Source organism: Siphateles boraxobius, unplaced genomic scaffold (assembly GCF_051911475.1).
Source record: "Siphateles boraxobius isolate OS27281-9 unplaced genomic scaffold, OSU_SipBor_1 29, whole genome shotgun sequence".
In the NCBI taxonomy this organism is placed as follows: domain Eukaryota; kingdom Metazoa; phylum Chordata; class Actinopteri; order Cypriniformes; family Leuciscidae; genus Siphateles; species Siphateles boraxobius.
The window spans coordinates 673,445-686,208 of record NW_027508908.1 but is presented as its reverse complement, the minus strand read 5'-3'; the positions used below and the strand labels follow the sequence as shown (position 1 = coordinate 686,208).

General features: G+C 39.3%; 1 protein-coding gene across 1 annotated transcript in view; it reads right to left on the bottom strand.

Moving 5' to 3' along the window:
• Positions 1 to 12,764, bottom strand: part of pkd1a (polycystic kidney disease 1a) — a 98,650-nt gene that overhangs the window by 4,100 nt on the left and 81,786 nt on the right. Inside the window, exons 36-48 of the mRNA XM_077245804.1 lie at positions 12,121 to 12,320; positions 11,927 to 11,999; positions 11,379 to 11,494; positions 11,056 to 11,258; positions 10,244 to 10,438; positions 8,281 to 8,420; positions 7,872 to 8,002; positions 7,118 to 7,238; positions 5,680 to 5,805; positions 4,425 to 4,599; positions 3,590 to 3,877; positions 2,627 to 2,761; positions 210 to 530 (exon numbers count right to left, since the gene is read on the bottom strand). Of these exons, the coding sequence (XP_077101919.1) occupies positions 210 to 530; positions 2,627 to 2,761; positions 3,590 to 3,877; positions 4,425 to 4,599; positions 5,680 to 5,805; positions 7,118 to 7,238; positions 7,872 to 8,002; positions 8,281 to 8,420; positions 10,244 to 10,438; positions 11,056 to 11,258; positions 11,379 to 11,494; positions 11,927 to 11,999; positions 12,121 to 12,320 (2,224 nt within the window). The remainder of the gene's footprint in view (positions 1 to 209; positions 531 to 2,626; positions 2,762 to 3,589; positions 3,878 to 4,424; positions 4,600 to 5,679; positions 5,806 to 7,117; positions 7,239 to 7,871; positions 8,003 to 8,280; positions 8,421 to 10,243; positions 10,439 to 11,055; positions 11,259 to 11,378; positions 11,495 to 11,926; positions 12,000 to 12,120; positions 12,321 to 12,764) is intronic.

The window sequence follows — 12,764 nt, the reverse complement described above, 5'->3', positions numbered from 1 at the left end:
CTGAAGGGATCAAGGGACTATGGGCTAAATGAGCTACTCAGGTTTGACAAATAAACAAGAGCCTCAGGTAGAATCATCAATTTGTGATCCTATAAACCTACATAGAGTTCATAATCACATCAGATACTTGCAAGACCTAATTCCAGACATGCTACATTGGTAAAAACTTACATCAGACAAAATCTTGGGTATTATGTAAGTACACACACCTCTTTAGCACGGCTGAGCCCCATCCACATTTTGAGGCGTCGCAGAAACAACTCCACCATCTCATAGTCCTGTAGGTCAATGGCTGGACGGTACAGTTCTGCCCTTGCCCGACGATAGTTCCTTAGCAATGCAGAGACCAAAAGCCACAGCAAAACGAGTCTGAGTAGAGTAAAGCTAATGTGGAAGATGAAACAAGAAGCAGAGCATGGGGAGGAGCCACTGTCTGGTCGCCATGACAACAGTCCACGCCCACTAGAGCCAAGTAACTTCAAGAAAGTAGAGCTAACAGTTCCGTAGCCCTCCATGACAGAGTGGAAAATCTAGAAGAGAAAAAAGAAAGTGCTTGTTTTAAGATTTTGCTAAACTTTTAGCAGACACTCTTCTGGACTAAATTCAGAACAGAACAAAAATTAGATTTATTGATCAGAACAGACTGCTTTTAACAGATATAAGATGTACAATGATGGTTTAGAACTGACCCATTAAGTATTCTAGGTGAGTGAGAGAGATACTTCAACAGCCTCTTACATCTGCTTCAACACTGTGCCAAGATTTGTTGCACTTACTGTATGTAAACAGCCAAGAACTTCTTGGAATTTGGATTTAATAATTAAGGAAAAAGGAAAGGGTGGTGTGTTCGGATTCATGCACAAACACATTTGTAAATTTATGCACAGACATATACAACTCAACCCACAATTCTTGAGTGGTTGTCAGGGTGTTGCTAAGCAGTTGCTTGGTCACTATTATGTGGTTGCTAAGGCATTCTTAAGTGATGGTTGCTTACTGGCCCAAAATAGCCAACCCCCAAATCTCTATGATATTATGGTCTCTATTAATTGTCTCTCCCTTAAAGTATATGGAAGTTTTCACCTGCTTAAAAAAGAAAAAAACTCAACTCTCCTCAACAAGCCGCATGATTTGAGCACAAATAGTGTGGAACAAGTTATGCCCTTATGTTTAATACATAAGGTTTGTATGTTTGATAAAATCTCTAGCTCCCTGTATGAGTAACAGCAATAGTGACGTTTGACTTAAACAACTAATAACAATACCCAGTCTTTCCAGCTGGTTTTACAGAAGGTCAAGTTCACTTTCAGCATACCAAGTTTTACATCCCTCGGTAGGAAATTTGTAATGTGTAATTCAGCCAGCATCAAGGTCCCCACACACTCAATTATGTACACAGTTAAAAGACATGAACCTTTAGTTCCGATAAATCATAAGAGTGCTTTTATAAACTCATGTCCTTTATGAATCAAATAAATGTATTTAATTATATTCGTTTCCTCTGCATTAGTAGGAAATTTGGTCATGCATGCAGGTCGTCAGGACAATCATGACTCAATGCGTTTTTTTTATATTGAAATAAAATTTCACTGCTTTATCTGTGAGCAGGACAGCAAGTCTTTGTGGTGTATCGAGAGGTATGGTTTTCAGGGTAATGTCAGCATACCTCCATGAAGGACGAACCACATCCAACAGGAGTAACTGCTATTGACGCAAGAGGAAGCTGTCTGAAATGGATGACCAGCCACTAACCCGGATTGTATACAAAAAACATAAAACCACAGCTGCCCAACTCACTGCAGTATTAAATACGCACCTCGACTCTCCCGTTTCCACCAAAACTGTTTGTTGGGAGTCAATATTCATGGTTGGGCTGCTATAGCCAAACCTTTGGTCACTCGTGTCAACGCCAAATGTTTTATTGGTGCCAACAGTCAAATCTTGGGCTGTGGACAATGTGAAGCATGTATTATTCTCTGATGAGTCCACCATCCCTGTCCTTCCCATATCTGTGGGAGTTACGATGTGGAGAAGCCCCAAAGAAGCTCAACACCCAGACTATTGCTGCCCAGAGTGAAAAACGGGGTGAAGCATCAGTGATGGTTTGGGCAGTAATATCATAGCATTCCCTACTGTGCTTGATGGGCACATCACAGCCAAATACTACCAAACTATTCTGGAGGACCATGTGCACCTAATGGTTAAAAATTGTACCCTGAAGGGGATGCCGTGTATCAGCATGCTAATACACCAATACACACAGCAAGACTTTTTGAGTATGAGCATAAACATGAAAGTGAATGGCCTGCAGAGCCACCATATCTGAATATTTTTATTATATTCTTAGGGGTGTTTTGGAGGAGCGAGTCAGAAAACGTTTTTCTCCTAAGCATCACATAGTGACCTGGCTATTGTTCTGGAAGAGGAATGGCTCAAATCCCTCTGGCCTCTGACTTGTATCTGTCATTCCCAAGATGAAGTGATGCTGTATTGGCCGCAAAAGGAAGCCATACACCATACTAATGAATGATTGTGGTCTAAAACCAGGTGTTTCAGTTTCATTGTCCAACCCCTGTAGTTTAAGTCACATTGCAGATGGTGTGCAGCAGTGTGTGCGTGTCCTAACCAGGTGTCCAGTGTGTGAGTATGCCAACAGGAACACGAGAAGAGTGACGGCAACCATCAGCATCTCCCAGAAAGATCTCCTCAGCGTCCTCCCGAAAACCCCCCATTCTCTCATGAAGCGCAGCTGGTGTGATGCCTAAACAGAGAGAAATGAGGTGGGTGATAAATGACGCCTCACGGTGTAATGTATTTTCATATCATTAATTATTGCAGAATTAAATATTTAGTGTTGTCTGGCCTGAGAAGAGCATGAGAATGGAATTTATAACTTTGCTTCTGCATAAAGTAGCATTCATTCAGATGACCTAAACTAATTTACTGCACATTTATTAGCAAGACAATCTCACTGGAGTAGCCTGAAGTCAAGTGCCTTGCTCAAGGGCACAATGGTTCATTCTTCTAGTTATCAAGTCTGAACTTTACAGCTACACTAAGTAACTTTTTTTGGTCAGCGAACGTCCATAGAGCACTCATATTTGGCAAACAGAAATTCTTGCTTGACACACAAGAATGAGGTTCATTCTCACGTCATGCAAGCACGTGTGAGCTTCCGCAAGAAACAATGAGGTATGTTCTCGCGAGTACGAATTTTGTGGAGAACCAATGAGGTTTGTTCTCAAGCAAGTACAGTTTAGCTTCCCTTTGCCACATTTGAGGGCTCTATGTACTGTATGTTCATTGATCAATGTTTATTTGTGAATAAAAACCTAAATTAGTATCTATTTATCACTTAAAACAATTGTGTCTCTTCAGAAGACTTGGAATAAATTGCTTGATTCATATGGATTTTTTTTGGGAGTTTTGAAGCAGTGAACTCTCAATGGACAGAAATCTCTCAAGACTTTCATTTGTCCGTGATAGTTTTAATGAAATCTATGGGATTGGAACTACGAGGGTGATTAAATGACAGAATTTTAATTTTTGGGTGAACTATCCCTTTAAGAAGTGGTTTTCATTCGCTCACCTTGAGCACCAGCAGGAAGAGCAAAGCCGCGCTCAGTTGGGTCAAAACCTGGTTCTGTTGTGCCAGAGGAAAGAAGTCTGTGAATGTGTCCTGTTGTTGTAGAAATGAGCCCCAATGGCGGGCGGACAGAACGGAGCGACTCAGGTGTAAAGAGACGACACAAATCGCCAATAGCAGACTGCAAACACTTGCTATATTCCACAAGCGCAGGAAGTAGCCAAGCCCCTGTTTCAGGACAATCACGCCCTCACGTACAGCGAAATAGATCACGAAGACCAGCAGGAGGAGCTGTGATATAAAGAGAGAGCTTAATTAAAGGTGCATTGTGTAATATTTAGAAGGATCTGTAGACAGAAATGCAATATAATATACATAACCATGTTTTCAATGTTGTATAAAGACCTTACATAATGAAAAGTTATGTTTTTATTACCTTAGAATGAGCCATTTCTATCTACATACACGCCTGACATTGAAATGCGCCGACATGTTTCTACAGTACTCCTAAATGGACAAACGTGATTCGTCACTATGTTGTTCTTCGTGCAAAGAAGCTAGCTAAAGTTAGCGAATAAAACACTGAACGAGTAACAATGAACGAGTAACGATAATATTCGCAATAACATATAATTTTAAGAAACCTCATTGCTTAACTGGCTACTCTCTGCTGTCTCAGACGATGACATATTTTCCTGTCGGCCACCGTAACTTCTGTTTGTTGCAATTCGCACAGAAAAAAATCACACGCTGCACATTTCATCTCTGCTTTCGTTAAGACGGCACAATAGAACTGATATAAATAATAGGATCAGTTTTGTGATTGGCTGACGGTTACCGTGAGGAACAGGGGCAGGTCCATGCCGTGACTGAGCATGTGGAGGCTGCAGGTTTTGAGGTCCAGACTCAACTGAGCGTGCTCAAATACTGGGAACTCCAGCAGGAACGAGAAGACGGCCAACAGATCGGTGTTGATGTTATAGAGGGGAAACTCCACGAACAGAGCCCTCGTCCTGAACACAACACATCAAACCTCAGAGGAAGGGCTGTATGATTCACTTTCATTACTTTAATGGAAAATGAAATACTGTATCATTTGTGCCTTGCAATAGTCATTTGCAAAATCAATGAATAAAACAATTACGACATATAATTATGGAAATACTGGAGTTGGAAAAACTGTATACTATGTTATTACATAATATTATCATTTTAAAATGTATAATACAGAAAACTGGTCATCAAAAAAGTATGTAATTGATTAATATAACCAAATAATGTTTTTTTTTTTTTTTTTTTACATATAATTACATAAAAAATCACAAAATAAAATAATCAATTATGACATCTAAAAAAATCTAATATTATATAATATGTAATATAATCTTTTTTATGTATAAATAATACATAATAATTGATACAAAATAAATGTAATAACAGAAGTCAATTTGGTAATCAAAAAATAATTTGATTGGTTAATAAAAACAAACAATTGAATTGAAAATATGAAATGTTAATAGAATAGTAATTTCAAGTTTTCAACATGATTGATAATTGGTAATGATGTTTTTGCTAAAAATTGAGCAACTATATCAATATTAATATTTATAAATTATTATTAAATGCTTATATGCTCGTATTTACACATATTAACATTAATAAATATTAATATAAAACAACTAAATGTTAATTTTATTAATGTTGATATCACTATTGAGTTAAATAAGGTCAATGTGCATAATATTAATATCAATAACACTGATGATAATAATATAAATAATATTAATATTAATAAACTATGAATTAATAATTATAATTAAAAACATAATAGAATTGAAAATATTCAATGTTAATAGACTGTTAATTAGAAATTAGAAATAATTTTATGAGGCAAATTGTTGTATACACGTTCATACAGCTTATGACTGATGAAACTGATAAAGTAAATAAACACTTTAAAACAACTTCCCTTGAAAATGACTTCCTCTCTTCTGTCTTTTGTTGTGCATATCCTTGCTAAATGATTTTTACTGTATGTATTGGATGTATCTCTCTCTCTGTGTGTGTGTGTGTGTGTGTGTGTGTGTACTCACAGCGGGTCGAGCCACTGGTGTGTATTGAGTTGTTTGACCAGAGCTCTGGAGTCCTGCATCTTCCTACTGAGATCCTGTACGAATCCAGCACTGCTGTAGACAGACACCTGCCCCCAGTGCCACACACTGCACACACACACACACACACATCAAACCTTCATGAGAATCTCAGTGACATGTGGACGAGGCTCCTGAGCAGAGGTGAAAACAAAGCCAGCCTCTGAAGCAGAAGACCTGGGGCTAGTTGCACCAGCTGTGCACAAGTTACAACTTACCCTAGTTTTGACGTAAATGGGCACTAAGTTACAACTTACGAACTACTAAATATTTTTACGTTGCACCATTAAACTTAGTTTAAACGTAACTCTACGTTCCAACTAAATATTTATGGCAGCCTCCGATCAGGAGTAACGGTTGGAATAAAATATCAGACAGACTAAACTGCATCAATAAGCTCTTCTTTTACCTGACAGACTTCAATTCTTTAGACATATATGATAATGCTGACATTTACACTCGCTTACATTTTAAGAGAGAGAACATTATGTGAAAAGATAACTTTGTTAGCGGCTCTTTAACACCAACCCGTCCTAAACAGCGCCGCTGTGCGCATCTGTCCATGTTGTGCATGTCAAATATCAGTCATAATCAATAAACGTAATATCTTCTGTTTTTTGTATCAATATTTATTTATTGATACTTATTAATTTAATTTCAAATACAGTTTCTGAATGTTATTTACATATAAAAACACTAATGTTATTCATGATCAAGTATCGTATTTAATGGAAACTTGTTTTTACCGTTAGTAACGTGAGGCAAAAGAAGTTAGAATGTTAGAAATGTTAGAAATTCACAGTATTTCAACAACTTCTGCTCACGTATTTGAAGGCTGCTACTGGTTCATAATATGCGACTACGCATTACTTTACGGAGAGCTTACGACCTACTAGCTACGTTCTACCTTACGAACAAATGGTGCAACGGAATATAGTACAGAGTTAGTTACAAACTAGCTAGTAGTTACTAAGCCTCTAGTGTGGACTTTATGTTCCAATTTAAGAAAGAACTTACGAACGGCTGGTGCAACCCTACCCTGATCCAAGGTAAGCCTGGGTCATAAAGCATTCATCTATAATTCATCACTGATCCAGGAGCCGGAAAGTCTCCAGTGTATTTGACCCTTGCATTTCAGTAAATAATGCACCAAACAATGAGATCAAAAAACATTTTTGGAGGACAACAGACAACAGTGGTGTGATGTAAGAATGACCAGAGCTTCTTTAATCTTTTAGATTAACCCTTGAATGAGATTCCCCAGTCTTTTGGGAAGTATGGAAGCCACAATCGAGGCTGTTATTTCTTTATATTTATTTATAAAAGATTTTCAGTTTGGCCAAAAGGACAAGAAGCAACACAGTGATCATGTGACTCTTACCCGTTGTGCTGAGCTGTACTGATACTCCAGTTCTGCACCAATCCTGAGGCTGACTCCGCCCACCCGGCCGGGGCGCACCCAAACCACGAGGATGCTGGGAAATAGCCACTGATGGGGCATTCTGGAAGACAGCGAGGAAAGAAAGATCATGATGCGACAGTAGTTTGTCCGTTTCTTTTATGTTTCCTAAGAAAGTGTATCCGACGAAACTTTAAATTCACTTTGTATGTATTCTTATATCTGCTTGTGAAGCTGTTACTCATCTGTGTGTGTGTTTGTGCATGTGTGTGTGGACGCGTGTGTAAATTTGTGAGTGTGTGTGTGCATGTGTGAGTTTGTCCATGTGTGAGTGAGTGTGTGTGTGTGTGTGTGAGTGTGAGTGTGTGTCTGAATGAAGCGAAATCATCATTGCTGTAATGCTCTTATTATTCAGTGAAAAATGCAATCTGTAATTGTTGATCTCTCAATAAAAGACAGAACACTCACACACATTCTCTCTGCAGTCTTATGTGAATCCTGGATCAGAGGTCCAGCAAAGTTAATAAAACCTTGAAATGAGCCATTTTACATATATAATGCTTTCATGAAAGCAGAAAATTCTGCTTGCAAAATCAGCTTTTGCTCCGAATGTTTTTTTCCAATAATAATGAGTGCTGGAAGTTAAACTCCAGTGTTATGTTTGTATTTTACATCATTTATAAATATTTCGAAATAAAATAAACATGTTAAGTGTGTCTCTGTGCCGGTCGAGCACCTGGCTGCGCTCTCAGCTGTCGGAGACGAGGTCGACCAATCAGCAGGCTTCCCGTCTTCTCCATCAGGACCCGGCCATCCAGTAACCGTGGTAACAGGGAGTCCGAGAGCCACGCCCACACATCCTCACGACTGCAGACAGAAGACCCGAAAAGTTAGAGACGCGTGTGTGTGTGTGTGTGTGACGCTCAGAGAGACGCTCGTTGTGTGAATCCACCGGTTGAATCCACCTACGTCAACAAACTGTCAGCTCTGATCTGATTCATCAACACACAAACACACATCAACACGAGTCTGACCTGACTGAGAGGAACAAAACACCATGGAAAGACAGAAATGGAGTGCGTGTGCGAGAGAGTGTGTGTGAGTGTGTGTGAGTGAGTGAGTGTTTGTATGTGTGTGTTTTGTACCTGCTGATGTTGTTAAAGTGTTCTGTGAGGAAGTGATCCTGCAGTTGAGTGTGAAGTCGCAGGCGATGGGCGTCTTTGGTCGAGTCTGAGTAGTTGAGCAGTAAAACCACCAGCAGGAACAGCATGTAGAGCAGGAAACCCTGTCAATTCAAACACCTCTATTATTCAAACACACACACTATCACATCACAGAAACAGACGTCAATCTGGATAGAAACACGTCAATCACAGCTTATACCCCTTTTCCACCAAAGCATTTTGAGAGCCGGTTCGGAGCCGGTGCCTACTCGCGAACCGGTTCTTTGTGTTTCGACAGCCAAAGAACCGGTTCTCGGCCAGGAAAACTGGTTCCAAAGCGGCACCAACTCTTTGCTGGACTAGAACCAGAGAACCGTTCTTTTACCACCGTGTCATGCTTACGGCGGGGCTGGAGGCCGGTTTAGATGTGTCCTAAACATATTTTATGACCGCAAAGCCAGGAGAAACATTTGCAGAAACACGATGTAGTCCACCATTGTAATTATTATGCTTGAAGTTGGCGCAAGCGTTTCTAGCTTTTTTTAAATTTTATTTTTTTATTGAAAACATTATGTAAGCAAAGAAGAAAACAGTCAAAATATAGAACAAATAAACGGAAAGAAAAAAAGACACAAGACAGAGGTACATAACTAATCAGAAATGATTACATATCAAAGGAAAAGATTAAAAGACTTACTTATTTCAATTGTTTTTAAAAATTCATGGTACACAAGTTAGAGATAATCCCAAAATAATGTACTTGCTAGCGTTTCTGTATGGCGACGTACACAGTGACGTAACGACGTCGTTCGCTGGGCGCTCTAGTCAGTGGGAAAACAAACCGGTTCTGAGAAGGTTCGCAAGTTGAACCAACTCCGAACTAACTTTGAACCAGCACCAGTTCCGAACCAGTTCTTTTTTGGTGGAAAAGGGGTATTAGAGAGTCTAATGAGGAGAAGAACAGCCAATCAGAGTACAGATCTCTAAAACACCACCTGGTAATTAATGGCTCCTAGTACGAATGGCGGCTGTCAGCCATGACAAAGACAGCTTTATAATATATGGGCGAATGGGGAAGCTATTTTAAAAGCGATTTTCAAGCTAACAAAGGACTATAGCGCTATGACCAATCAATCAACTCGGAAACGAACCCTTAACCCTCTGGTACTCTTCGCGTGTCGGTCAAAAATGACAAATTCATTATTTTTTTTCAATGAAATGAATGTAATACATTTTAATTTTTTATGTTTTTAGTTTTAGTTTTAATGTTTTTTATTTAATATTTTGTATTTTAGGGGATTTTATGGTACTAACTTATATTTATGCCTTATTATAATCCATTTATTCACTTTTTGAGCATAGACCTGAAAATTAAATTTCCCACTTAAACCGTCTTAAATCTTGAATGCTTTAGAGGACAGACTAAAGTTTAATCTCTTTTTAAAGATGACACTTGGCAGATTATTGCTGAAGTGAAAAAAAATGTAAAAAGTGAACTGAAAAAAAAGGTAAAGAATTTTGCTTTTATTGTAATGAAAAATGTGCAAAAATACTATTTAAAACTTTTATATGAAATATATATTTTCAAAAACATGGTTTACTCTAATCAAAGCCATAAATCTAAACAAGTTGCGCTAAAAAGTTGAGCCTAAAAAAAACGAGCTTTCAGTAAGATTTTTTTGGGTTGCAGTACCAAAAGTTTCCACAAGATTAAATTTGTTCATTTTTGACCGCGAGGAGCACAAGAGTGGCTATTTTTTTCAGGACCATTTAACCTGTTCAAATGATGGCCATCATTTTTTTTTTTTGTGTTCACATAGCAAGTGCCAAAGCCTTTCCCAAGTTTCGTACAATTCCGGTGTGTAAAATTTTCCGGTCAAAAATGACCGAAGAGCACCAGTGTTGGCTGAATTGAATCAGACTTTTGTAGCCCTGGTTGTCGTACCTTCAGCATGGTGTGTAGCAGGCGGACTTTACGCGCTTCTTCTCTGGCCTGTGAGAGAGCGAACCCCTGCGGCGGCCGAACTCGAGGGATTCGCTGAACGACTCGCTCCACACGAGGACAGTCCACCAGCACGTCCTGCTCTTCTGCTCTCAGACGCCCCGCCACCAGAGAGAAATACACACCCTCTGACAACACCTGAACACACACACACACACACACACACACACACACACACACACACACACACACACACACACACACACACACACACACACACACACACACACACACACACACACACACACACACACACACACACACACACACACACACACACACACACACACACACATATTTGAAACAGGAATATGGCATTTTCACTCCTGGTCTAAAAAAAAAAATTACACGAGCACAAATTTCACAACAAGTATCAAACTTAATTATACATGATAATTGATAACTAATTATAATAAATTAATATATTACTAACTCGCTAAATGTTAATATTTAATAATATGAACTTAAAAATTAATATTTACTGGAAACCTGATTTCAATATTCATAATTAATAATTCTAACTGTGTTAATATGTATTACTATGAAGTTTGAAATTATAGAAATAAGTTTGTCGAGACAAACTTTGACAAGATGTTCGATGTTGACAAACTGAACCAAGTTCAACGAAGATGAAAACTAATTAATCAAATTTGATTATTTGACATATCATATATCGATTAGATTTTTAATCTTTCTGCTTACAAAAACGTACATAAATCAGCCTACGCTGGTTTGTGGTTATATCTGGGATTTACCTTCAGGGGTTCGAGAATGAGGAATGACGACAGGAAACTGACAATGCTGGAGATGAGCCACATCAGAGCCACGCCCTCGCTGAAGCTCCGCCCCAACCACATCGATAGGCTGGCGGACAGGATAAGCCCCGCCCAGCTGGCCCACAGAGCAGCCAATCCGCATAGAGGAGGAAGTGGTCTGGGCTTACACACATCCATCACCACTGTGTGTGTGTGTGTGTGAGAGAGAGAGAGAGAGAGAGAGAGAGAGAGTTCACCTGTGTTTGTGTCTCTCTCCGAGGTAAAGTGGATTTAGGTGTGTGTGTGTGTGTGTGTGTGTGTACCTGTGCGTGAAGTAAAGGCAGTTTTGGGCGGGTCTCGTCTAAGGGCCGCACATGGAACAGGATCATTCATCTTTTGCAGGAGAATCACTTCTGTCTTATCACCAAATATACTGGAGCTAAACACACAAACACAACTTTTATTCAGTAAGGATTTATTAAATTGATCAAAAGTGACAGCAAAGACAATTATAATGTTACAAAAGAACAAAAAACAAGATGAGCGATAATGAACAACGACCAAATTTAAGATTAATCTCATTTCATTTAATTTTTCCTTATTTTATACACTTTATATTTCTATATATATTTTATTTGAACTATTTTATTGTATTGACTTTACTACTACTGTGTGCTTGAATCTGGAATTTCTCGGTTTATATATTTTTTTTTTTAATCTTATATTGAAACCTTTTTTGTCTTCTTTGTTTTCAATATATTTTCTATGCTATTCAAGACTTTTTTGTGACCTTACATTTTCCAAATAATGAATTTAAGGCATTTTAATTATTTTTAAGGATCCACAGACAGGCTGAGATGGTGTGACTTACAGATCGCCCATTTCACTGTCCGTCTGAGACAGCAACTGTCCATCGGCCAAAATGCGCTTGATTAGATCCTCATCTGTCAATCAAAGTCAGCAGCCAATCAACAACCACCTCTATTCTTCTGACACATGCATTAAGTATGCAAGCATAGAAGTAAAATGCATAAGTGTACTGTGGCATAAGCCTTAGTTAGTGACCTGAGGAAGAGAAGTATTTGTTCCTGTGGCTGTTGTCACACACGGTGTCCTCCTCGTCAGGACTGAAGGTGATGTCCACCCCCAGGTGTCTGCTGCCCTGACCTCTCTTGAGGCGGGGGGGAAACACCGGCCCCATCTCCACTGACGGGTCAGTCAACACATCTGGCCAATCACAGTCAGGAATACTCCACCTCTGAAGACTGAGGAACAGGGCCAGAGATTCACGCCGTTTCTCAATTCTCTCTCTCTCTCTCTCTCTCTCTCACACACTCACTCACACTGACACACTCAAACTCTCTCTCTCACTCACACTCAAACTCTCACTCACACTGAGACTCAAATTCTCTCTCTCTCACTCACACACTTACTCTCACTCACACACTTACTCTCACACACACACACACACACACACACACACACACACACACACACACACACACACACACACACACACACACACACACACACACATTCACTCAAACTCAAACTGACACACTCAAACTTTCACTTACTCACTCACACACACAAACACACACACACACTCAAACTCTCACACACACAACACACACACACACACACACACACACACACACACACACACACACACACACACACACACACACACACAAACTCTCACTCACTCA